Source organism: Sceloporus undulatus, chromosome 8 (assembly GCF_019175285.1).
Source record: "Sceloporus undulatus isolate JIND9_A2432 ecotype Alabama chromosome 8, SceUnd_v1.1, whole genome shotgun sequence".
Taxonomy (NCBI): domain Eukaryota; kingdom Metazoa; phylum Chordata; class Lepidosauria; order Squamata; family Phrynosomatidae; genus Sceloporus; species Sceloporus undulatus.
This window is the reverse complement of record NC_056529.1, coordinates 30,697,017-30,724,245: the sequence shown is the minus strand read 5'-3', so window position 1 is coordinate 30,724,245 and position 27,229 is coordinate 30,697,017. Positions and strand designations below refer to the sequence as shown.

The 27,229-nt window shown below is 40.2% G+C and overlaps 1 protein-coding gene across 5 annotated transcripts in view; it reads left to right on the top strand.

The window, feature by feature from the left end:
* LOC121914140 (uncharacterized protein C16orf52 homolog B) overlaps window positions 1-27,229 on the top strand; it is a 62,090-nt gene that overhangs the window by 14,109 nt on the left and 20,752 nt on the right. For 2 of the 5 annotated variants that reach the window (XR_006100474.1, XM_042437230.1), the window contains exons 2-12: window positions 17,531-17,577; window positions 17,830-17,956; window positions 19,476-19,600; window positions 19,675-19,749; window positions 20,270-20,324; window positions 22,005-22,103; window positions 22,636-22,742; window positions 24,132-24,257; window positions 25,037-25,145; window positions 25,720-25,785; window positions 26,533-26,658. Coding sequence is in view for 4 of the 5 variants with exons in the window: in XM_042437230.1 (XP_042293164.1) it covers window positions 17,534-17,577; window positions 17,830-17,956; window positions 19,476-19,600; window positions 19,675-19,749; window positions 20,270-20,324; window positions 22,005-22,103; window positions 22,636-22,742; window positions 24,132-24,257; window positions 25,037-25,145; window positions 25,720-25,785; window positions 26,533-26,658 (1,059 nt within the window). In the remaining variant the exon portion in view is untranslated. Of the gene's footprint in view, window positions 1-4,851; window positions 5,065-5,183; window positions 7,381-9,881; window positions 15,010-15,948; window positions 16,025-17,530; window positions 17,578-17,829; window positions 17,957-19,475; window positions 19,601-19,674; window positions 19,750-20,269; window positions 20,325-22,004; window positions 22,104-22,635; window positions 22,743-24,131; window positions 24,258-25,036; window positions 25,146-25,719; window positions 25,786-26,532; window positions 26,659-27,229 lie in introns of those variants that run through there. The other 3 variants (XM_042437231.1, XM_042437232.1, XM_042437233.1) reach the window with 3 other exon arrangements.

Below are 27,229 nucleotides of genomic sequence, written 5' to 3'. Positions count from 1 at the left end.
AAAGGAAGCGGCATCATGACCAAAGCTCAGATGACTAGTGTTTTGCTTGTAATTCTTTGCAAAGCAGAAAATGCATGCCAGAGAAGCTGTCGTGAAAATGTGGTTTTAATGAGACGTGTGTGAAAGCCATGCTGGTGGGCCATTTTGAAATACCAGTAAAATACTAATGAAAATGGGATGGTTCTGTTTTCAGTCACTGTGTTAAGGGATATTTTCCTTTTGAAATAAGGGACACAGTTTATGTCCCGGATCTTGAAGTTGAAGTGTGCAATTGACCTTAAAAGAAAGATGTTACCTAAAAAGGGGGAAATGGCAAACAGCGTTCAGATATTTCAGACATTTTCCTTACTTTGATGGGGTATTCTGGGTATACAACCTTTTGTCTTAATCTTTCTCTTTAAATAAGTGGCAATGTGTGTATATCGGGTGAGATTGGAATATTGTGGAGGTAAGATTTATGAGCTCCGAGTACAAGTCTGAACATGGTTACCTCTTAATCTACAAACTCAACAACCTGCCAAGAGAAGCCTTTCTGTAATGCAGCCTCTGCTGTGTTTTGAATGCATGTTTTGAAATTACAGATTTAAGAAATACAATCAGAAGTTGTCTCTTTCAGAACAAAGCTAACTTTAAAAAAAACTTTATGATTTTTTTCTTAATAAGAGTATAAATAAATCTATACTCTTCAATGTGATGTCAAATGACATTTTCAGGTACTGTACATACATGTATTTACACCCATATTTTACTTGTCATCTTAAACATCTTTGTTTCCGGCAAATAGATTCCCACTTTATACTCTTAGCAGGCCAAATGCAAGATAAAGAAGTGCTGAAATGGAAGTAATGTAAGCTCAATGTGTGATTTAAAGGCCTTGTTCTGCATGACAGATGAAGAGGTGAACCCATATCTTGCCCCCCCCCCAATAGGTAGCAAAAAACCAGACTCTTTTTGTAGCTGATATGCTAGACTTCTGTGCAAAGAGTGAAGAAAAGTTACCTCTGGCCCTGTACTTGGAAAGGGTACAGGCTCGACCAAAGCTTACCTTATCACCTGTTAAGTTTTGAAACCAATGTCACAAAACATGTTTCCTGAATAATCAGCTTTTAAGTAGAACTGCATAAGGTTTGTTGTAGTAGATGCATCCTAAGTTCACGACTATGCAAAGTGGTGGTCCATGGACTGGTCCCTGCCACTGGTAAACTAGGGGGGGAATTACCAGTCTCCCTCATCGCATAGCTTGAGATGCATGTTTCAGTAGGCAAAACTATCCAAGTTTCTCTAAGTATGAAAATAAGAGAGTTGAGGAATGATACAGTTTAGAGGTAAGCAACCTGGGTCTGTTGGGAGGATTTGGGCTACAGCATCCTCCCCAACCACCCACTCCGCTTTTTCTGTATGTTCTGCAGTGGAATTGCCTACATTTTTTCAGGAGCATGTGGCTCTTTATCTGTATTAACAACTGACCATCTAGGATTAGCCCCCCCCCCCCCCCCATGTGAGAACAACAAAAGGACTTTTTCCTTTTCCCGCCTGTCTGGAATGATTGGGAAGAGCATCAACAAACTACAAGGTAAAAACCAGGGTAAGAGCTAATGTTCCAGTTTTTCTCTCTGCCTGTTCTTAAGAACAAGCAACGCTGCTGTTTTTGGCTGCTGCTGGGCTATACATTATTTATAATGCTCTGTCTGTAAGGTGTGTGACACAGTTAATGCCATACTCCCAGCCTTGGAAAACCTTTGAATAATTCAAAGGTGTAAAGTTGGGCAGAAGCAGGTGCCATGGCCTGTGCTTTGTCTTCCTTTTTATTGCATGCTTTGCATTGTTTGTTACCTAGAAAACCAGGATTGTTTGGTAGGTTGATGAAGAGATGAAGTTGGAAGCATTTGCTGTCAGAACTATCTTCCATCTCAGTGGAATAAGGCTTGATCACCACCACCATCCCAAATCATCTGAAATTCACTTAAATTGTTCAGAATTACTATATATATATATATATACCCATGTATAAGTCTAGAAATTTTAGTCAAAAATTGACTCAAAAAACCTGAGTCGATTTATCAACGGGTCGATGTAAGTACTGTATCTTAACTAAGAAGAAACCATCCCCTGGTGAAAGGCAAGAAGAATTTAATTTTAATATTAACTTGATATTTAATATGAGGAGAGCTTGGGGATCTGGTCTCTGGTAATACCCTTGTTTGTTTTCCATATTTGTTGGCAGATTTTAGTTGGAACTAAAGTTACTTCTGTGTCTGTAAGTTGCAGTAGCTCTATTGGTATGTCATTTGTTCTTGGTGATTTATTTCTCTTGATTTCACCTACAATTTAGAGTTGATTTTCATATGGTTCTTTTTCCCATGTGTCATTAATCCTTTCATCTCTTTTTATAGCTCTTCTATATATTGCTTCCATCATCCTTTAGTTTTCTCTTGGTCAAGTATTGTGTTCCTTTGCTGGTCATAGAGCATCCCTGACCTTGGTTTGAAATTCCCTTTTTATTTTGCTGATCTTGTGGAAGAGATCTCTTCTTCTTCTTTGCTTTGTTTTGCTTTGTTTTTTGTTCTCCTCTTCTATTTCTCTGCAGTGGTTATTATAGTACTTATTGTTCTTATGCTGGACAATTGCATTCATGATTCTGGGTCTATTCCTGTTTCCCTTTCCTTTAGCTGTCTATTCCTTGAAGTTTTTTTTTTTCCTGTCATCCATTGATTTCTGTCTTTCTTTTTGGCTTTCTTCTGCATTCCTCTTTGAATATGTCCCTGGCCTCTATCCCTCTTTCACCATTGGGACAAATGTGTCATAGGGTAAGAGGGGAAGGAACTTGAGGAAAGAGTTGCAGGTGCGCATACTAGTGGATGTCAGATAAATAATGCTAATATTTGTAAGTTTGCAGCAGTGAAGGAGATTTTGTATCAGTCATGGTTTCAAATCATTTCATCATGTGTCTCTTGAATGCACCAACTTTGATTTAATTCATACCAGAATTCTTTGTTTCTGACTAATATGAAACACATGATTATGTGTTTGTTTTGTTTTGTATACACAAAGGCTTGTTGCATTGGTCTATTCTCTTCTGAATTGAGCTAATGTGGAATAAGTCTTCCATTGCCACATGAATATTATTCATTAAACAGCCATCTTCTGTTAATTATTTTTGCCTGGCTTTCTGGAAAATGAAGGCTCTGTAGTATGGCAAATATCTGGGATAGCTGTAACAACTGAAAGAGTTGTGATTGTGTGCAATATTCAGAGCTGCGATAAGTGAACTTTCTCAGTTGGCCACAGTCTATGCATTTCTCTAGTGTAGTTCCTCTGCCTTGGAAAGGTTCAGAAACTGGTTCTAAAAATGCATTCTTTAAAGGAACAAACTGAAATGTGACTCTTATGGATACATGTGGCATTTTTACAAGTTATTAATATTATTATTATTATTAACCTTTATTTATGAAGCGCTGTAAATTTACACAGCGCTGTGTAACTTGGAACATTCTAATAATTGTCCGCCTCTAGACGAATTCTTTAGTTAGGGGCACCAGCACATCAGTGTTACCCTAAGTTTTCAGTTTATGGCCTGTCCTGCCAATTACTACTATGAGCATAGTAAAACCACATATTGTTGTGGGAAGAACTAGTTGTAGAATGGGTTGTGGGAAGAGCTGCCAGGCTATTTATAATTCTGCAATATCAACCAAGGCATCCAGACAAGTGGATGCATATGAAGCTTGGAGAAAAATAAATGAAGCCGCATTGGTAATACTGTATGGCAACCTCTCTAGTGAAGGCTTGTCTAGATGCATTGGTAAGTGAGTTCCTTGAAGCCATCACAGTTATAATTGTTCATGGATGTGTGTGTGTATTTCTGACCAGTGCTGACTGTGGGAGTCTGTTGCTGCATCTGCATGTTGCTGCATTTGCATGTTGTGCAGCAAACAGTCTTTGAGATTTTGCAAAATCACACATGGGAAGCTTTCATTTCCATTTTAAATTCATTGCAGCTTGAATCCAGGGAAACTGTGGTTTGTTGAAACAAGTCAACTTCAAACTTGAAACAAGTCAGCCTTGTGTGGCTGATTTGTTTGAACAAACCATCATTAGGATTAATAAGTTTAGCACCTGGATATATTGCGGAACGGCGGTTAATCTAATATGAAGTTTACATATTTTGACTGCTAGAGGTGGAAAGGCAGTATGAGAGCCCAAGCTGAGTTTGTTCTTGTAGAACTAAACATTGGTTTAGCATTACATGAGAAGACAGCCAATGACAGCACTTGTGGATTTAATTGAACTTCTGATTTGCACTGAATAGAAAGAATTATACAGGTTTGATCTTCTTAAGGAGTGAGTTGGGAGGGGAGAGGGGATCTGTGACTCTTCGTATGTTTTTGGACTACAAATCACGTAATTCCTGATTGTTGATTTTGCAGGTTAGGGTAAGTGGGAGTCTCTGAATCCAACACATGGAGGCCCACAGACTCTCATCTCCTGTGACAGAGCTTCCTTTAGTTACCACTAACATTGAATCTCTATGACTATCTAAACTTTTAAATCAATGGCTGCTGGCTGTGATGCTTACATGCAATCTCCAGATTCAGAGGTGATGTGCCACTGAATATCAGCTACTGGGAAACAGCAATGGGTGAATGCTGTCGGTTTTGTCATCCTCCTTGCAGTCGCTCAGAGACATCTGATAAGCCTTTGTGAGGAGATGGAGTTCTATGTGAAACTGGTTTTTGCTTCTAATTCAGTATGGCTATTCTTAACATCCTCTCTTCCGAAGGGGAAGAAAAATGAACACATTCTCCTTTACCTGAAACTTCCATTAATGGCTTGTCGTGTATGTCATTTCAGGTGCTCTCACAGTTGGCCTTGTGCGACAGTGTCAAACCATTCATGGACGTGACAGAACCTGTATTCCTCCCCGGTTGCCTCCTGAGTGGGTCACCACCTTATTTTTCATCATCATGGGCATCATTTCACTGACTGTCACGTGTGGCTTGCTAGTGGCTTCCCACTGGCGAAGAGAAGCAACTAAATACGCACGCTGGATAGCATTCACTGGAAGTAAGTGTGCCCTTGTCTGGCTCCAGAGTAGGTATTGGCGGCAGGCCAAACTCTTTAAGAGTCACCTTGTATTTTGGAATGTCAGTAAAGGAGCACTCATGTCTATCCTGCAATTACAGACATGCTTCCAAACAAGCTGGACCCTCCTTCGCCCTGTGGAAGCCTGAAGCCTCTACTCTGTGTAAAAACAGTATCTGTATACTGGCTGTTTCTGTACATACTGGCTTCTCACCCACCCAGCTGAATGGCAGATCACCAACAAAGCCAGTGTTTCTATCTCTGTAAGAGTTCAAAAGCCGCTGCCTGGACAACATGTTTTTGATGGTTTGTCATAAGCAGAATAAACTGCATATGTTTGTTATTAATCCAGTAAAATCTGGATTAATTGTTCTAAAAATGATTGCTCAGTTTACAGTCAGTGACAATAGCAGCAGCAGAAATTGACAGTAGTAGCCATGATAGAACTTCCAGCTTCAAGAAGAGTATCGTTGTTGCTAATGCAAATAGCAGGGGGAGAATTTCTGCCATATATGGCTTAGCAGTGGGCATGTCAGAGGCATGCAACTCCCAGAAGTGGTAGAGCATAAAGTTCCAGGTTCATTTCCTGGCATCTTCAATTAGGTTTAAGTAGCAAATAATGGCGTAAACCCTCCACCCAAGACTTGAGGCATCTTTGACAGTCAAAACAGATTATAGATGGATTAACTAAATGGACTCACAGTCGTATCTGACACAAGTCAGCTTTCTGTATTCTGGGTGTGGGAAATGTCTCTTTCCTAGTGCTTTGGACTGCAGTTTCCAGCAGCCTCATTCAACATGGCCAACGACAGTGAATTTGAAGGCATTTTCTGAAATAATCTAGAGGACCAGAGATCCTCAGCCCTGCTGTATACTGGATGGCAGGCTTGATTTAAGTACAGGGTGCTAAACTAGATCCAACAGGTAACCTCTTGACATTCTTAAGAAAGAAAGCAAAGTGATGTACTGTATATACATATGTATAAGGGGATGCGCAGATGGGCCAGGATGGTACAGGCTCAGCCCATGCTGTCCTGGGTCCCCAGGATCTGTTACCGACATGTGCTTTTTTACCTTGCCATGATCGTCATTGATATTGAGAAGCTTTCAGTGCAGTAACCTATGTGGTCAGGTGCACTGTTTTCACATCCGAGCAGGGCTTCTCAATACAAGCAACAGCATGACAAGGTAAGGAGTGCAAGGCAGATGTGTAAAAAAACCTAGGGTTTGCTGTAGAGTTGCCAGGAAACTCCATGGCAAACCAGGGGTCAAATTGGCCCAGAGTAAAGGCTGCTTACCCTGGGATTGGGCCGGATCCACCAGATCTGGCGGGATCAGGCCTGATCCTGCCCCTGAAGTTTTGGCCTGTGCTATCTGAACTGGATGACACATGGTCGGGGGGGGGGGCACATGTGGACAACCCCTAAGTTGAAAAAAATTGACAAAATAAATCAACTGGAAAAAACTGGGTCAGCTTATACACGAATCAGTGCTGAAGTGTTCAGCAACAACAAGGGAGCCTGAAGAAAGAGTTCAGAGATAATTTTTAATGTCTCTCTGCAGAGCAACTGCAGCAGCCATTTTTCAATAGGGGCACATCATACCATGGAAGCCTCATAGGGTTCAGCAATCTCTGCAGAGGGGGCTATAAGTTATGCCCTTGTTAAAAATGAGCACATCCCAGAATAAAACTTCCTTCGAAGTGTAGGCAAATAAAAGCCTGGCTTTGTCATGCTGTGGAGTTAAGTGGTAGAATAGACTGCACCACTTTAGACTGTAGAAACATTATTTAATGGTCCTCCCTGATATGGAAATGCTTGCCTGCTGTGCTCATTTTCTCGGCACAGGTAGAAGACTTATTACTTGGATGTGCTTTTTCATCTGTGCAGTGAACTGGGTTTCTTTTAACATGAAGGAATGCTCAAAACTGATATGTGCCACCAGTAGTTTGAAGTAGTAAACCCATTCTTTTGCATTTGCTCACCTCACTCTGCATGCATGTGGAGATCCATTCGATGCTAATGATGGAGTTGCACTAAATATAGATACAAAGAACTAAAAATGATATCCCAGTGCCCTTGTCCACTTAAAAATCTGCCACTGTGAAAAACAAATATAATTTTGCAGTCACTTTACAGGTGGCAAAGCTAGAAGCTGTTTGAATTAGGGGCTTACTAGTACAGAAGCCCTTGTTATAAGATGTTTTAAATTCCTCTCCTTATCTGTTAGCACGCAGGTGTTGCATGAATGGAAAGCTTTAAGCTCCCTCTAGTGGTGTGGTCTAACTGATGTCCCAATAAACTGAATTAAGCCCGTTTGTTTTATTTCAAATTTGGATGGGAAGGCTCTGTGTTTCAGGTAGGTATTTCATTTTGACAGTCTGGTTACATGCCATCTGTGGCCAAAAGAAATCACGAGTCTCCAAGTTTGTTTCTAGGACATGACCACATGTGTTCATGTGTAGCATATGACCACAAGTATTTGCTCCAGACTATTATTGTTTGGGGTTTGTGTGTGCATGTTTTGTTAGCACAGTTTAATCTGTTTCATATGGCCTGAGTAAGATTGCAGGATAACACAGCAAAGGGACCCAACAGTCTAAGAAATAATAATCTTGTGATGTGGTGTTCATATATAAATCTGATTAAAAGATGTCTTGATATTTTAACATGTGATAAGGGTAGCTAATGTATAGAAGGTGTTCTGTAGCTGGGAGGTTAATGTTTAAAAAGCCCCATTTTGCCTGACAGGTACACAGAGGAACAAGCAATCCTTGAACAATGGATAGATGCTAGAGACCTCATGACTTAAATCAGGACTGCCTATCCCATTGACCACCCCTCATGAACCAGATCACACTGGAGGTTGCAGGCATGCCTTCCCATGTCACTGGCTCTTTGAACAGTCAGCTGAAACCATTCCAGACAGTTTCTGAGGCACTAGCCTTTTACTTTTTCTGTATTGGGAAAGTGAAGCTGGAGGCATTCCACTGATGCTTCAGGAGCTGAGAGTATTCAAAGTTAAGGCCTTCTCTGTCTTCCTTGCTTTCCCTATATATGAAATGTCTCAATCTGGCTCCCTAGAAGTATAGTCCCTGGCTAGATCCTGTCGCTCCCCTTCCCCATTTCCTTTTAATGGGATGCAGGTTTAGGGAGAAGCAGCATTTCTAACACTCATGGGCTGAACTGGGGACACTGATGGACTGGATTAGGCCCACAGACTAGGGGTTCCCGTGCCTGTTTTTACTGCTGACATGAATTCTGTGTCCTCGGCTCTTTCCTTCTTCCTTGACTCTGAAGTATGGGAACTCCCAGAATTTTTTCAAGTATGGGCTCCAAGTGAGAGAATTATTTCCTCCCAGTTCACAGCACATACATGAACAAGGAAATCAGTGTGTTTGTGTTTCCGACTAGATTTGAGAATGCTTTATTGCTGTTATTTCATTCACTGGCTCAGTTGAGGCACACAGATGGATGAGCTCGCATTCTTATAAAAGGGAGGAAAATGGGCATTTGAAGGAGAAGCAACAGTACTTGCTGCTCAAAGTTGATAAAAGGTTAGAGATTGGGAAGTAATTTGTTGGACTGCAACCCACAGAATTCCCAGTCAGTGGCCATGCTGGCTGATAGAATTTAAGAATTGTAATTCAAAGAATAAATTTTCCAGGCTGTGAGAGACATAGACTGTACTTTGCATGTAGGAGAGACACCAGATTCAATTCACAGCATCTTTAGTTTAAAAGCTTTAATTTAATTTAATAGGATTTGAAAGACTTAGGTAGCATGACATGCACAAGACCTGTGGGGAGTTGCTACCAATTGGGCCATAGGATGCTGGTCTGACTTGCATAAGGCATTATCATTGTGGTTCTAGGTAGTCTCTTTATAAAGAAATGGTTAGGATTTAACTTAATATGTGTCTGGTCCTAAAAGTGGGCGCATGGTGAGCTTGTATGAAGAGAACATAATTCACCATCCCATCCCAGTTGAGCCAGTTGGTGGGATACAATCTTGATCTGGTCTGTCACTGGGGAAAAAGTTTTCATAGAAGCAAGAGGTTCTCTTAAGATATTTGTTGAAGGTTGGTAAATGTTCCAAGAACAAAGCACCCAATCTGAATAATCGCTTGGCTTGAGCACACACATCCCTCCAAACTTCATTTTATTAATAATAAAACCTATTATTATTATTATTATTATTATTATTCCCCGCCTTCTTTAATGTTGTTTATTTATTTATTTGCCATATTTCTATACTGTTTGATACTGTACAGTTTCTAAGATTCATATTAATAGTAAGTAAACGTTTTATTGCAGTCAAGGATCAGCACGATATATTAAAAGAAACAGAAAAGGAATACAAAACTATTAAATTCCCTTTAAATAAAACAAATAATTAAATAATTGGAAATCAATGATGACAATCCCACAATCTTAAAGGAAGTGGTGAAAATAATTACTGAGGAAGTAACGACTGCAAAAGCAGATATGTATTGAAGAGTAACTGTTTCTTCCTCTGTAACCTCCCAAGAAAGAGAATTTCAAAGCATGGGAAAAGCCAACATCCATCATATTGCCATATAGCATTCTGCTGATTACAGAAACAACTATAAGGAGAGCTCAGTGCTGATTGGGCATATAAAGGGAAAGGCAAGGTACTGTGGTCCCAAGGTACTTTCGTACTTCTGGGATAGAGTGAGGTGATACTTCCAAGGCCCAAAGACTGTGGTTTTTCCTATGCTGTGAATTGTCACCATGCCTCATCTCACTAACCTATTTTTCCCTCTGTCTTTCCCTACAGTGATCCTATTCTGCATGGCAGCCCTAATCTTTCCCATAGGATTTTACATCAATGAAGTGGGAGGCCAACCTTATAAACTGCCGAACAACACAGTGGTTGGTTCATCTTACGTACTGTTTGTTTTATCCATTTTCTTTACAATAGTGGGACTTCTATTTGCTGGCAAAGTGTGTTTACCCGGCTGACGAATGTCTAAATTCTGCATCATTCAGTCATGAAGGAGAAGAGGATGTCCTACGCATTCTCGGGAGGATGCCAGTGTCGGGCTGTTGCAGACTTAACCAGAAGGAGGAGGTCTCTGTTTTCACTATGCACTTTGAATTTTTTAAGAATCTTTATTTTATTTTTACAATGGAGAGCCTTTCCCATAACCAAATACAGACAACCTTGACTCATCTCCTGAGCATCCAGATGCAGTCAGGTGTGTGCACTGTGATAGGAACTCGTGTAGGAGGAATTATTTTCTACACAACCGAGCAGCGTTATTGTGCCGCCACCCCTCTCCACATCACTGTACTGTACCCTTTTAAAAAAAGAAATGACAGTTTTGAAAATCTCAAAGTATTTATGAACTTTGGTTGACCAGGGGTTTGCCAAGGGAGTTGGAAGTGGGGCTGGCCTCACCTCTCTTTAGAAGATTAGCATCTTCCTTCTGCGATAGGCAAGAAGTGTCTGCCATCAAAAACAAGAGAACAGATCAACTTTACACTTACTGCACCCTGAAGCCAATAGATCAAAAGATGTTCTCAGAAACCTGTTACAACAAAATGCTCATCTACCACTGCCCCAGCCCTGTGATCTGTAGAAACACCAAGGAACATTTTTGGGGGGAGAGAGGGAAGGTGGCTGGGTATTGTTCCTTATATTTATATAAAAATATATATATTTTGCTGATGCAGTATGCAGAATGTGTATACATCTATATGTGTATATATATGTGTGTGTGTGTATACGTATACGCACACATATACTCACACAGACAGAAACACACACAAACGTACACAAGTTCCTTGAAGAGAACGCTTGGAAACTTTGCTAGCAAAACACTGTGGTGTGAAAACCTAAACTTGATAGGGACAAACAAGAAAGAAAAGAAACAAAGCCATTTCTCTGAAGGCTGCATAGCTGGGGGAGTCTTCAGTTTACCTCATTCTTTGTAGCAGCCCTTGGTTTTAACTGTTTTTTTGTAATAGGTACAACAACTCCATGCCTTTTTAGGTGCAATTTTAAGTTAAGCTAAGAGGGTTCTTTTTTTCTTCTTCTTCTTTGTATGGTAATTTATTTGTATATTGGGGATAGAAGGTGAAATCATGTCATGCTTTTTAACCGTCCCAACCTAGCGATGGGAAAGTACACTACTTAAATTATGAGCGACTCTTACGTTCTCGAGGCGGGTATCCGTCCATCCTCCCCCCGCCCCATTTCTAGCTTTACTTGTTATATTAACATAGGTTGACACACAGGAACATGCTTTCGTGTGGAAATATTCAAACCCAGCATTGGTACCAAAAAGAACAAGATGGTCACCTGATGTTCTGTTTGGATGCTTAAAAAATCATGGGCCTTCATAATGCACAAAAATTGTTTCCCTTCTCCTGTCTTCTTATAGGCAAATGTTGCTCACTTAACCCAGTTGCAGGGTCACTTCCTAGTTACTCATGTCAACAGTGTGTGTAATAGTTACTGAAGGTGAGCATCAGCCTATACTGACCAGAAAGGAACGTCTGGTCAGAGTCTCCTGCAAAACACTATCTACCAACTGTGCTGGCCATAAGCAGCCAATATTCATTGTTCTTGGCTCACAGCATTGGTCACAGGCAATGTGTTTGGGGGTCCTGCCATTGGTAAATGCCTGGCACCAACTCTACTCAGTTCAGTATCAACTGCTTCTGATAAACGTTGGGACCTTGCAATAGTTTTGAAGCCAGTTTATTATTGCAGCATCTACATTATAACTGTTGGTAAAGTAATGGCTATGTACTTTCAATCTAACATCATGTTGCCACCTCCCAAAGGACAGAGCTAACTTCTGCAAAAAATGTTGTTTGTGTGTGTTGGGATATGCCATCCTCTCGATAGAATAATGTAGGAGTCCTAGGCTGGAAGCTGGTGGCCTTTTCAAACACTAAGAGTCACTTCTGGCTTAGAGAGAGATCCTGGCCAATTTTACTGTTGGTATGGAAAACGTGTTGCAAAATGTAGGACTCCCTGTTGTGGGGTAACACAGTCGAGTTCAAAATGGTAAATGACTTTGAAACCATGCAAAGTTTCCTAGTTGTTACAAGGGCATAACTTGATGGTGTTATCAGGTTGTCTTCTCTGTCGATTATATAATGATTTGACCACCCACCCACCCAAAATGGGTGGTTGTTGTTGTTTCTGGAGTGTTTGATGGTTAGAAGTCCAGAAAGGCTCTGAAGGAGCTTGAAATCATGGAAAAGTTGCAACACAAAGGCTGATGCCTAATCACAAATGAGTACACCGATAAAGGATTTTCGCTTCTCTGTAGGGGGAAAGCTGAAGACTAATTGTAGCTGCCAGAACCTTTCATGATAAAAATGTCCTTTCTCCAAAGGTGTATTGTAAGTAGCTCTGTGGAGTAACTGAGATCATCCTCTTTCCTGGAGCTCTTCTCCCTGGTCTGCTGTTCAATCTTTTCCTGAGGCTGCCGATACGGTTTCTGGCTCTGTCTCTGGGCTTGCAGTGGCAGCCTGCCATGTAGAAATTCTGACTTTTTCTGCCCCGCAACCACACAGATGAAATGATGATGATACAGGGCTTCACCTGATCCATTTCTGCATAGCAGGCTGCTGTCATAGAAAGTAGGTGTAATTCTCATTTTGCCCCATTATCTGTCTTGCCAGGGTTAACCTTATGGCTTCCCATATGCCTCTCTTCATACATATTTTGCTTTGAGGCAGTCTTTGGAGAAAAGGAAACGGAGCGTTTGAGCTTATTCTGGCTGGGTTGCCCCTCTGCAACTGCTCTTTCCCCTTTCCTCCCACCTTCCTATGTGAATTCTTCCCACCACCTCGAAATCTATAATACTAGACACAATTCTTCATTGGCATGTCAGACACAGATGGGGGCCTCCTGTCCCATGCTTGAGTTTCTCCATTAGAAAGTCATGCCAACAGAAAATGGCTTCTGAACATTTCAAAGGAAACAACATTCATGCTCAAACTAGTGAAGTGCACAAACTCTTCCCATCTCTCTCCCTTCTGCCTTTTTCTACCTGCCAGGAAAGGAAGAAAAATCTCAGCTGCTTAAGTCTTCTTTCTGTTCGTAATGTTGAAAAGAGGTATGCTAATGGTATTAATAATATCAGTATAACCACTAGAAGCCAGTAGAAACTCCCTAAATGATAGTTTTTTGAGTCCAGGAACTTAACCCCATGTACAAGATCATAAAATGGAAGGATTTATGTCTTGTGCTTTCTCATGAGGAAAAAGGTGTAAGTCTCATGTGTTCTCAAGGGCTTAGGAAGGAGCCAGGAGGTCCAAGGGACATGGAGCAGCCAGGGTCAGGTGTATCCAACTATATGTTAAGTATACTAGAAGAGCCTCAAGTGCACAAACTAAGCAGTGGATTAATGTGAAAGCTTCATTGTAGGAGAATGATGCATACACCCAGAGGGGGAAATGCCTACCTGTTGACATTTTCCTGCCACCAGCTGGAGAAAAACACGTGTCTTTTGCTACATGGTTTTTATTGCTCTGTGATCATAACCAATGCATTCATTTTTTGTGATCATGGCACACAACCGGTCTGTGAATGGGAGTCTGACCTGTCAGCAGGAACATTAAAGAAAAAAAACCAAACCCAAGGTGACTTTTTTGATCTGAACAACTACATTCTGAATTATTCCATTGGGCTTGGGGGGGGGGGGGGGGGATTATCCTTACAGGTGTTAAAAAACAGGGTGAGATGGAGAGAGGATCAACGTTATTTTTAACAGTCACAAAGAGTGCAGTATTAATTTATAGCAAAAAGACCATATCTTGTAAACTGTATATAAAACACAGTTTTATGGTGCAATTGTTTGTCGGCCTTCTGTCTGTTACTTTGCAGGGGAGGGTTTGGTGTGTGTACATTTCTTTGCATATCTAAGAGCATTGAGCCTTTCTTTTCTTTTCTTTTTAAATTACATGTTTTGTAGGCTTTGGAATGAATTCCTGTGCCCTTAATTCGGTTCATTGGTGTAATAATTCCTTTTAGTTTTTTGCCCAAGGAAATCTTCATGGATAGGGTGAGCATTCACATAAACCATTTTAAAATCCTGCCAGCTTTGCCTTTATTGCAAGGGCAGTTCATCTGTATTAATCCCGGCTCCGTCACTTAGCTGCCGTTTCATTTCATTAATGATCCCCGATGAATTTGATGTTATGACAACATTGCCTGTAATACGCTCTTAAACATCTCAGTCTGTGCTCATTTAGACCAGCCGATGGGTAAATTTTGTACGTTCCTTCGTCTGTCGCCAATAAATTTCACACAAATGGCTTTTTCCTTGTTGAAATGTCTGCAATGTGGTTTCTTTGAAAACATACCTTGGTTTCGTTTGCTTTTGGTAATCTGTCTTTACTGTCTGTTGACATTTAAGGCTGCTGGTTTGAGGAGGATCTTAATTCTACAAACCTGACCTTCCTGAGATAAAATTGTAAGGACTGAGAAGTGGATAGGGATCTTCTGGATCATTTTGTGTGAATGTTAAATCTTCATCCCTCCCCTGCCCTTCCCTCCAGTCCAGAAGTGCATTTCAGTTCCTGTTTGGCCTGCTGTTAAAATGTACAAAAACCTGTGAAAGACTGAGAAAAAACAAATGAAGGAAGTAAGCATTTTCAATGAAGCTCCGCTTGAGTGTTGCTCATTTTGTTCCTGCTCCAGAAGAGCTCAAGTTTGGGCTCAAGGTCTTTGCGATGGTCTTTTCTCTCCCTCGTCCCTCCACTGCATCGCCACCTCCCCCCTTTGCAACTGCTAAGGATTATTTTCTAATTGGTTAGGACATCTTTTGCAATTTATTTCCAAACAAAATATTAATACAAACTGTATAAAATGAACATAATTTTCTTCACTTGTATTTTTGTTATTGAGCAAGTTTATCAAAATAAATTGTCTACTTAATGAAACGAAACTGGTTTGATGGTTACTATGATGGTGATGATGATGATTTTGATTATTACTGTTTAGAATGGGCCGCCAAGTATCGTGACAAGTAACTTCTCAGGTTGTGGCCCTCTACTTGGACTTCAACTCCCATGAGCCCCAAACAGCATGGCCAGACCAGGAGTGGCAGTTCAACAACATCTCAAGGACCACAGGTTCCCCTTTGTCATTTTGCATCCGTTCTCCTTTGCATCAAGTTAGCAAATCTGTCACTGAGAAGCATGGCTGATCTTACACAGGGCAATGGGAAACCTGTTTCCACTCTCCATTCCACTTGCGTTGGTTCAATTGCATTAGCATTTGTGTGCAACCTAAGAGTCCCAAGGCGGGGGGAATGCAAAAATAGAATAGAACAGATTTTATTACTATGCTCTTTCTAGGAATATCTAGGTCCTCCAGCACCACTCTATGGTCAACTTTAACCAAAAGTCACACTGAAGGACCTAGAGATTCCTAGAGAGAACACTCCATTAGGCATTTGTAGCTCCTCCAGTGCAATTCTATGGTCAATGTCTGGTGGATGTTGGCCACAGAGTTGCACTGGAGGACCTGGAGATTCCTAGAGAGGTGTTCTCTCAGGTAAAAACATAGTGGTGGTGGTGTTTGTGTTTTTCCCACGTTCACAGGGGTCCTGTGCCCCTAATCCCAGCCAATGTAGAAGGACAAGTGTAGAGTAAAACAATAGCAATAGTGGAAGCTGAATGCAAAATGGTTACACACGTTAATGAAGCGATTAATGCTTTAATTCTGCCGTGTCACACAATCCCATTAGGCCCCCTGGGAGATCCATGGAGCCCCTTTCAGCTCTGGTCGATGTCTTGCTGCAGCTGCATGCAATGCCTCCCTGGTCCTGCCATGCGCATGGTTGCTTCCGTTGCCATTGGCAACAGAAACGCAGCACAAGCCGGGGAGTGTTCTTTAGGCCTGAACTTTTCATGTGCAAAAGGAGAGGAGCATGAAAGAATGAGAAACTGGTGGTGAGTCCAGACTCTTTGGGTGATGGTATTTGAAGGCATTGGAGCCCTCTTTGGGAAGGAAAGAGGGGCAAGGCTATGAAGTACCATATATACAATCGGCTCTCCTTATCCACTGATTTTTTTTAATCCACCAGTTCAAGCATCCATGCATTGAAAATATTTTACAAAATTATAAATTCCAAATAGCAAACTTGATTTTCCATTTTATATACGGGACACCATTTTGCTATGCCACTATATTTAATAGGACTTGGGCACCCATGGATTTTGTTATCTGTGGGGGATCCTGGAACCGAACCCCAACGGATAACAAGGACCCAGTGTACTCGACGATAAGTCAACCTCATGTATAAGTGGAGGGCAGGTTTTGGGTCCAAAATTATGGATTTTGATATGACCCATTAAGATTTGTGTAACAAAGGATCTAAAAGACGAAACAAAGGAAACAAAGAGCTTACAAATTTGCAGGAGGCACAGCTGTTTATGTTCAAACTGAAGGATGGATGAATGAGAGAATAGAGGAAGGTCAGTGCTTTCAGGACAGATTACACTCTTGTCTTTCTCCAAGGAATGGTTTCTGTTTTTATGAGTGTTAAGGTACAGTATTTACATTGACCCATGGATAAGTCGACTCAGATTTTTTGGGGTCAATTTTTTGATTAAATCATACATGAGTATATACAGTAGTCACCATGGTTTGAACATGGGGTTTACAGTCAGCCCTCCATATCCATGGATTACCTATCCACGGATTCAACCATCCACGGCTTGAAAATATTTTAAAAATACAACCAGCCCTTTGCATTTGCAGATTAATCTTTTACAGGTTTGATTATTTGTGTTTTAATTAGTATGTTCTCTCTAGGAATTTCTAGGACCTCCAGCACAACTTTCCCAGACGTTGACCATAGAGTTGTGCTGGAGAACCTAGGAGAAGACCCTTTCCTAGGCAATTGTGAGTCCTCCAACATGATTCTATGATCAATCTCTGGCTGGCATTGACTGTAGAATTGCACTGGAGGACCTGGAGATCCCTAGATTTTAGCATCCATGGGCATTTCTGAAACCAAACCCTAGCAGATAGCAAGGGCCCACTGTAATTTATTTGAGCCAGGTGTCTCTCCAAAATGGGTTTTGACTGGCAATGGAATAGTGAAGTGTACTCCTGAGCATGTGCAGAATTGTCATATCTTTACCTTTGAAGTGAGGCAGATGCAACTATCCCCAAGTGTCTGGTATCTATTGCCCATTTAGTGTGGGGATGGCTGTTAGGTCATATATAGGGAGGAAAAGGCTATGTGCAGAAAAATAAATGTAGCTGCAATTCTCAGAATCCTGCAACCAGTATGACCAGTGGCCTACTGGGTGAGGAATGCTAGAAGCATTCCAAATATATGTCATGATCAAATCAAAGTACACAATCGCATAATGCAGGTGGCACACTTACTATTTGAAAGCTGCTTTTCCTATTAAAATAACCGAAACTCCAATGTTTTTCCCAAACAGAATATGGCACATTTACTGGACAAGGAGCTGTTCTTTAAAAATTGGAGGTAAGCTTCTTGTGGCCTTTGGGCATCTTGACTGGTGGGGTGTTCACAACTCGAATCACTGCCTTATTGGATTTGCCGTATTGTTTTTGTCTGTCCCATTACAAATAGTTATATTTATAGCAAACCATGAAGTCAATTGTATGCTGGAGAATTCTCGTGTTTTAAAAAGTTAATGGCTGCGTATCATGTCTGAAAAAGAAGGAATGGGTACTTTTGTGATGTTGCAGTAACAAGTCTTTCCTTCTTTTGCAGGACAAATTCGGATTCAAATTTCACTTTGCCAAAAGGTCGCAGAGCTTGGCAGAATGTTTCCATAACAGACTTTCAGGAGGATAATGGACTATTGGTTACCAATATCAACCAGACACAGGATTTATTGGTACATAACTTTCTGCATATGTTCAGTGAAACTAAACGGGCTTTAAGCTATGAGGCCTGTATGACAAACATTTCAGTTGTGTAATCAGATCATATGAGCATGATTCTTAGAGGAATGAGGATCTATCACATGTACACTGAATACATTTTTCAATATAGTGAAATTTGTCAAGCTGGATCCAGATAGATAAATGGTGAAGAATTCCAGTACTCCCTGAAGGAAGCTGTTCTGTTGAAGAAGCCCTTTTAAATTCTCAAAATGCAATAATTATAATACTGTACATATTATATTGCAACATTGGAATATTGCAAATATTCCATATTATTATTATTATTATTATTATTATTATTATTATTATTATTTTCTTATATCCCATCTTTCTCCCAGTATAGGGACTCAAGGCGGTACTGTAGTTTGAATCCATTGCTCCAAGTCCTAGTCTCTGGAGCAGCAGGGAATAAGCTTGCTCCCTCCTCAATATGACATCCCTTCAAATACTCAAACAGGGCTATCATATCACCTCTTAACTTTACCTTCCGCAGCTCCCTAATCCACTCCTCACTGGGCATGGTTTCCAGACCTTTCACAATTTTGGTTGTTCTCCTCTAGACATGCTCCAGCTTGTCCATATCCTTCTTGAATTGTGATGCCCAGAACCGTACACAATATTCCAGGTGAGGTCTGACCACAGTAGAATAGAATGGTGCTATTACTTCCCCCAATCTAGACCAGAGAGTGCTAAACTGTTCTCCCAGGCGTTTCGCCTTTGGCTCCCGGAATCTCTTATCATTGGCCAAGATGGCTGAGGCTTCTGGAAGCTGAAATCCAAAACACTGGGAGAAGCAGAGTTTGGGAATCACTGATGTAGACACTACACTCCTATTGATGCAGCCTAGGATCATATTGGATTTGTTAGCTGTTGCATCGCACTGTTGACTCGCGTTTAACTTGTGGTCTACTAAGACTCCTAGAAGTCTTGAACCACTCCATCAACTGATTCTGTCTAAGGGACTGTCAGAGGAGTGCATCTTTGTTGATTCTCCTTGATCTCTTACTAGTACAATCATAGCATCATAGAATCACTGAGTTGGAAGAGACCTCAAGGGCCATCAGGTCCAATCCCCCCATGCAGGAATAGACAACCAAAGCACCCACAACATGTGGCCATCCAACCTCTGTTTAAAACCTTTTCAGTGTTATCAGTTGTGGTATCCTTTTAGGGACCCCTTTCTTGAATGGGACTGGAGACAGAGTTTGGGAGAAGTTTCTTCCTCAGCTATGATTCTCAGAATTCTTCCTCATAATACTTTATCTCAAGCTCTGACTGATGGGTATTATACTAACATAATGTCATATACTCTTGAGAGTGAGATCTCATAAGATTGGGTCTGCGTTGTATCTGAATCATCCTGCTACATCATGTACATATCTGAACTTAAAGCACATCTTTTCCTGCCTTATATTGCAGGAAAGATCCTTTTCTTACTCTCTAATATAATTGTTCTCCTTTTGTCAACAGAGGCTTAGGGATACAGCTATACTGTTTGCAGGGTTAAAAGCCACGGATAACTGGGTTAAAGTCTATGGTCTAGAAAACAAGCATCTTACATTGGAAAATCTGATCAAGAAAGTCAACGTCGTGCTGTAAGTACAAAGCCATCTCATTTCAAGCTGGCTGTTTTCAGCTTGTTCATTCATATGCTGTTGTTTCCTTTTAGAAATGCAAGTGATGGAACAGAACATATTGAATTTACCAAGGAGGTTGTTCACGATTTTGAAACTCAGTTGCTTGCGTAAGTATCCAGTAGCATGTTCCTTCTTACATTTACATCTGCCCTGGACAGCAGACAGTGGACTGAGTAGACAAACAGTCTCAGCTGGTATAAGGCAGCTACCTGTGTCTGCAAGGTACTTCTTCATTACTGGTCAATAGGCCAGGTGACTGCTTTCTCAAAGGTGACCTGACTCCCTCAATCCTTAATTCTGTTTGGTAGTATTATTTCCTAACAGCCATTCGTCGAAGTGCATGCATTTACATAAATCAATGAGGGAAAATGCGGAAAGCTCCAAGGTTCAATTGTTGGCATCTGTAATTTAAAAGGATCTGATGAAGCAAGTGCTGGCAAAGGCATACACACCCCAACCATCATGGACCTTCCCAAGGAGCCACTGTCATGACCTATCCAGCCAATTTCTTTTCTTCTTCCATCAGAATTATGATTAGGAACAAGAAATACACAATCCCATCTCTTTTACAGTTTCAGCATTATGCAGTATTTGTATTTGTTCTGTTTTTCCTCCTCATCCCTACAGAGCTATTGATATGTATGACAAACGAATTCAGTGGCTTTTGCAGGGCAGCAGAAAGGTAATGTGCACCATTTATTCACTTAAAAGATAGCATTTATGAATCATGAAAACAAAGATTATGCTACAAAAGAATCAAGCAGCAGATTTCTGGCAAAAAGAGACAAGGGCTTCTTCACATAGCCTATGGTTAAATTCTGGAGCCCCTTGTATTGATTTTGTCCAGACCACCAATACATAGGGATTCTAGGTGTGTCAGTGGGTTAAAAAGTACCAGTTGACACACCTAGAATCCATATGTATTGATGGGTTTCCCATTTTCCATAATATATTCCTAACTAAAAGGAACATGGAATCATGGAATTGGAAGGGACTGAAAGGGCCATCTAGTCTAACTCCTTGTCATGGAGGGAATATACAGCTAAGGCACTCCTGAGAAATGGCTGTCAAAACCCTTCTTGAATTGTGCACAGAACTGAACAGTATTCCAGTTGAGATTTTACCAGAGCAGAACAGAATGCTATTATTAGTTTCTGCCTTCTGTACACTGTGACCCTATTGATGCAGTCTAGAACTGCATTGGCATTTTTGGCTGCTGCATCACACTGTTGGCTCATGTTTAGCTTGTGGTGCACTAAGACACACACACCCAAATCCTTTTCACATATATTGCTTTCAAACCATGTCTCACTCATCCATTATTTGTGCCTTTGATTTTTCTTAATAATAATAATATGTTTTATTTATAAACCGCTATTCCAAATAGATCATAGCGGTGTACAAGAAAATTATATAACAGTATAAGAAAAAATCTACAATTAAGATACACTGTATCTTCAGGCCAGCCTCTGATGACGCTGGGCCGGCCTGCTCTCTCCCTCAACGGCCAGATATACCTTACTTATTTGCTAATTAGCTTACTTGCTGTTCACCGCTATGATCTTTGGAATAGCGGTCTATAAATAAAACAAATTATTATTAATTATTATTATTACATTTATCCCTGCTGAAATTAATTTTGTTAGTTCTGATCCATCTCTCCAATCTGTTAAGTCATTTAAAATTCTGATCCTGTTCTCTGGGGTATTTCCTTATGTCCCTTACTTTGGTTTCATCTGCAGATTTGATAAGCATGCTTTTTATTCCTTCATTTAAGGCATTTATAAAGCTGTAGAACAATTCTGGGCCCAGGACAATCCTGAGGCACCTCCCTAGTAACTTTTCCCCAGGATGAAGAGCATGGACATGTCGGTTGCATCTCATGGGACTTATAGTCCAACAAATGTCCATGGATTCCCAATCCATATTCATTTCTGTTAAGAACCAGGGAGGGTTAATACATTTGGATTTCTTCAAGGCAGTGGCGTTGGACAGATGAGAAGAGGCACAGAGAGAGTTTGATTCTTTATATGGGCAGTGGCTGCAGTTACTCAATGCTGGCACACTCCCCCTTGCTTTTGCTTTGCATCATGGGCTGTCACTTATTTAGGTGATACACCTATCACTTATAGTGGGAGGAATAGTAGCTGTGGATTCACAATCCCATATACTTTAGGAATGGACACTGTAGTAGTCTCTCCTGCTAATACCAGGACCTCAGCTGTTGCCAGCAAATTGCAGAAGAGTTCAGGAATTAAGTCCAGAGGGGGCAAGGGCTGTTTACAATGGTATTTAGCAATGGTCCGAATTAATCATAGCAAGATCTTTTTTTCTAGCCTTTCCCTTCTTTCCTCCTCTCCAGATGTTTGGAGTTATTCAAGGCAGCAGAATTGGAGTGCTGATTGACACATCCAACATAAGTTGTAAACCGAGACTGTGTGAATTTCAAAGAGATCTTCTGGTAAATATTACTGAAGCCCATGCTGTTTTTAAAATCACAAAACCAGGCCTTAAAAAGAGCTCAAAGTGGGTGGTAGATGACATGTTGAACTGGAACTAGTGAACCTGTGGATTCAAATCTCTTTTTGGTGATGTAGCTCACTAGGCAGCCTTGGGCAAGTAGTTTTAGTCTGTTTTACATAAAAGACAGTGGTACCTGAACTACTAACAAGTTGTATTTGGCATAGCACTTTACGGACTGCAGTCCACTTCATCAGATGCTTTGATCCATGAAAACAAATGCCAAATAAAACTTGTTCATTTTTGAAATGCCAGAATCCTATAGCTGTTTTTGCTTCAACAAACATGCCTGCTCTTAAAGCTGTTTCACATCCTTTCCAACTGGCATCTTTAAGACCTTCCTCAGAAGATGCAACTTATAAAACACCCTCAGAATCAGCCCTTAACATGCTGGGGCTTTTTATGACCCCCTCATTCATCACCAATTTACTTGGTATAATCTTTGACTGAAACTGTTTTGTTTTATTCTTAAGTCCTTAATAGATGAGCAGCTGTGTTACATGAAGAAATTATACTTCGTTTCATTTGGCACTGAGGCTTCATCTTTGTGGGAGCAGCCGCAAGCGATCAGTGTGAATGTGTAAGTATATTCCTTGGCTCTTGGGTTTTTCCATGTTCTCTTGCTTGTTTGTGTTGTCCGTCCTTTTATCATAGAAACAAAGAGTTGGAATGGACACCGCAAGCTTCTAATTTATCATTCTGCCAATGTGGGAATCAACAGATAATTTATTCTGCACCATCTAACCTATGCATATACCTCTAACAAAGTCCACCACCATCCAAGATAATGTATTCCACTGCTCTCACTTCAGGAAGTTCTTTCTAATGTTTAGTTAGTGTCTCCTTTCATGTATCTTGAATCCATTCATTCAGGTTCTGTTTTCTTCAGCAGGAGAAAACAAGCTTACTCTGTCTTCTACATGATAGTCTTTCATATATTTAAAGATGGCTGAGGTATTTAAAGAAGGGTTTTAGGAATTGCTTATTACTGTAGCTGCATTTGCACTCTCAAGACAGATCTCTGAAGATATGTTCTGGCTCAACAAAGGGGTCCCAGCAGAGTAAGGACAAAACAGAGCAAGCTTTCATTTGAATACAGACTAAGCAACACAGGAGCATAGACACCATGGAACAGAGAAAAAAGACAACAATCAAGCACCAGTTCATTAATGATACAATAACTAGGTTCCATGAGGTCCTTGAAGAGCCAGTCAATCAGAAGAAGAATGAGACCATCTCAGCCTTCTAGCATGAAACCCATTAAGATCTTGAGGGTCTAGGTTTGTGGCATGGCTCATAAAGACATGTCATTGAATCACCCAAGGGTTTGTACAGTGCAGCATTTTTTATTTTGTTGGAATTTCATTCATGTATTAGATTTTTCATTCCCTTTCCCTTTTCCCACTGCCATTTGCAGGGAAAGACACAGCCAGTTGTCTGGTGACAGTAATTTCCATTTCTATGCTGTTCATTCTGGCAGTTCCAAGTTACAATTCTGTGACCTACACCTACCCAGATGTCATGAAATTTACAGGCATTCTCCTAGCCTCTCCTCAAGGTGTTGGACATACGTAACGTCAAAGAAATATACCCCAGTAATCCCATTTGGGCCACGGTGGTGTGGTTGGTTGAGCTTTGCACTATGACTCTGGAGACCAGGGTTCTCAATTCCCTGCTGAGCCATGGAAAACCATGGCAAATCACACCATCTCAGATGCAGAAAAGTGCATGATTGTGTCTCACTTGAAACAGGTTTTTTTTTCATTCAGTAAGCTGAGTCTTTTCTGTATACATAAAGACCACGTTCTGTGATATCTGGCTTCCAAACCTTTTGCAGATTGATATTTGGATACTGATAATGCAGTCATGTACTGTTTTCCATTTATTAAACTACAGTATTTTAACAATGTTTGACACTTTGACTTGTATCCGATTGGTATGCAATATATTCCATTTTTATCCCCACTAGATTACATGAAGCAAGGCAATGGGTGCAGGACTTGAAACCCAGCGGAGGCTGCAATTTGCTGAAAGCTTTGAAAAAAGCCCTGGTCATAAAAGAACTGGATTCGCTTGTGATTATTGTTGGAAGCTGGTAGGCTACTACTCTGATCCAACAGCAGAGACTTAACTTGCTTTCTTTGATAAATGCAATTCTTTGATTTAATTTGTTGTTTCTTTAATTTAAAAAAATAATTTAGAATAACCACAAATAAAAAGAAGCAAAGTAATATTAATGAAAAATAAGTAATCATTAGCTAATGGACAAAAACTACGCCACTGAGAAACCATTTACGCACATCTTGTAGAAAAGATTCAAAGTGCGATGTACATTCAAACGTTAAAAGTATTATAAAGTTCTTTATATATAGATTAATAATTAATGGGTATTTGTCTAATTCTGCAATTTAAATCTTTTAACCACTGAAAGATCATGGAGAATCCATTCCCACTGACGCTAAGTTAATTTCCAAGATGTGGACAAACGGTGCAAGAACATGTCAAGTCCACAAAATTCAAAGATGTAAAACAAAATTAATTCAACTGATAACCTTTTTTCAAGAGGAAATAAAGGTTGGGTATATGATATATGTTCAGGAGAAACATATACGAAAACCCAATGATAGGGATAGATGGATAGACAGACCAGCATGGATGGATCTTCTCTGTTTCAATAGATGGATGGATGGATGGATGGATAGAATTAGCAGATACCAGCTTTTATGTAATACTATGGGGCTTCTTATATTACATGTTCTTTGTAATGCTATGGGACTTCTTAAATTTTATGTTGCTTCAGTATGTGTCAATCCAGCACTAGGTCTTTCACTTTCTTATCTGACGGTTACGTTCCTTTCTTCTTTCCCAAACCAGTCCAGATCAATCTTCAGGAATATTGTCTGACTATATCCAACAATGTACAGTGGGGAGAAATCTGGTGGTCCATACCGTCACATATGACTGCAGCAGTCAAGTGCCTCCCGTAAGTCTGTAGTTGGGCATATTTTAGAGCTAATGCACATGCTTTGCATGCAGTATGCCCCAGTTTCAGCCTCTCATCTCTAGCTGCAAAGAGTAGCAAGTGAAGAAAATGCTCCATCTGAGATTGAGATGGTGATCTGCAAAATGAGCAATCGCAGCTTGTTTGAAAGCCCCCTTAACTAGGGTTGTATGAGAGTTCTGTTGTTTCAATTCAGAGCCTCCAGAATCTCTCTCTTCAAAATCTGAGTTTGAGTCCTGCTGTGTTTAATTGTGTTTGTGGCACTGAATTAGGGTTGCCACCTCTTTTTTCGGAGAAGCTTCTTATATTTAAAATCCACACAGTAGGCATATACAGCGTGGTTCTCTTTACATGAGGTATAGCTGAAATTATTACATTTGGCCAGTACAGATGGTTGAGAATTTCACTCAATTCATTTTCTATAAGAATAGACCCAAAAATGGCAAATGTTTTTGTAACCTTGACAAAAAGAGCCCAAGACTTTAAGAATCTGAATGTGGGAGACGTTCTTTATAACATTTAATAAATCTGATAGTTTCGACATCTTTCTGTGCAGGACGTTGTAAAAAGCATGGCAGAAGATGTGGGAGGCAGTTACCACTGTTATTCGACCAAGAGGGAAGTAAGTGATGTCTCATTGGCATGGCTTGTGCACTGTTTTAAAATATTGTTATGAAGACCCTTGGCATTTCAGTAGCTCATTCATCTTATCAAAATCTACATTGTTCCAAGTTCCAGAATAGCTCTATACAGTATTATCTCCAGAATCAGAAGTCATATGCTTCTGCATTCAATTGCTGGGGAAGATGGTGTCACATTCATTTCCTACAGACTAGTTTGTCATAGGCAACTAGTTAGTGACTTTGGCCTGTTACAGACTGCCAAAATAAAGCTGCTTCGGGTCTCTTTGGAGGTATGCTATTTAAATAGTGCATGGGTCCTAAGAGTCCGGAAGCTGCACCAAAGCTATACTCCAGTGCTTAGGAATGGAGAGTGGCTTTGATGCAACTTCCGGACTCTTAGGACCCATGCATCATTTAAATAGCATACCTCCAAAGAGACCCGAAGCAGCTTTATTTTGGCAGTCTGTAACAGGCCTGTGTGAACAACATGCAGAACTAGATAAACCTTTAGTTGGGTCCATCATGGCTCTTCTTTATTTATGTTTCTGTTTTTAATGGGATATTTTAAAATTTGAGTTTGGGGATTTTATCCAAAAGTGGTAAACAAATGCTAGGAGTAAATAATATTATATTATTGTACAATATAATATATATAATAACAACGTGCTAAACTGGTAAACCTACAAATGATTCAAAATATACCTGATCTTCACCTTTATCTTTTTCTTGTGCTGTTGTACATTCAGGACTGTGACAGCAGTGATCTCCAACTTGTCCTTTGCGAATGTCAAAAAGCCAATCACTTGCTCAACATCATAAATCAAATCTACCAAGGCAAGATGGTTGACTCGCTTTTTAATTTCATTAAATGTGTAAGTACTTTTCTTTCAAGAAGTCAGCAGATCTAAAAAAAAGTTATTGATTGTCTAATTATCTCATGTTTAACTTCTGTTATGTATATTAATTATGCATTATAGGAAGAAATAATTTCTCTTGTTTTTCCTGAATTATTTTTATGAGAAAAGATAAAATCATCTGTCTTCTTATATGTGCCATGCATAAGGTTGAGCATGCTTTCTTTCACTTGGACGTCTTTAGCTTTTCTCTCTCAAGGAACTATCCTTGATTCATGAGGAAAATAGAGGGATATGCTTTTTCATGGTTATTGTTTCTGCAATAAGTCTTTGGATTTTAGTAACTGATTTCTGCAAAATCTTTACAATTAGAAACTGTTTAGGCACAGTGGTTAGAACAGGTGCATTCCCTGCACCTTCAGATGTTCAAAGTACAGTTCATGGGCTGGTGAAAGTTGGACTCTAAAGATGTGAAAGGCAACAGATGTTTGGCTTACAGTTTTAAATTTAGGTCATATACTCAGACATAAGGCTTACTCTAACCAGTCTTTTGGTCTAACTTACCTTACAAGTGTGGTTCTGAGAATAG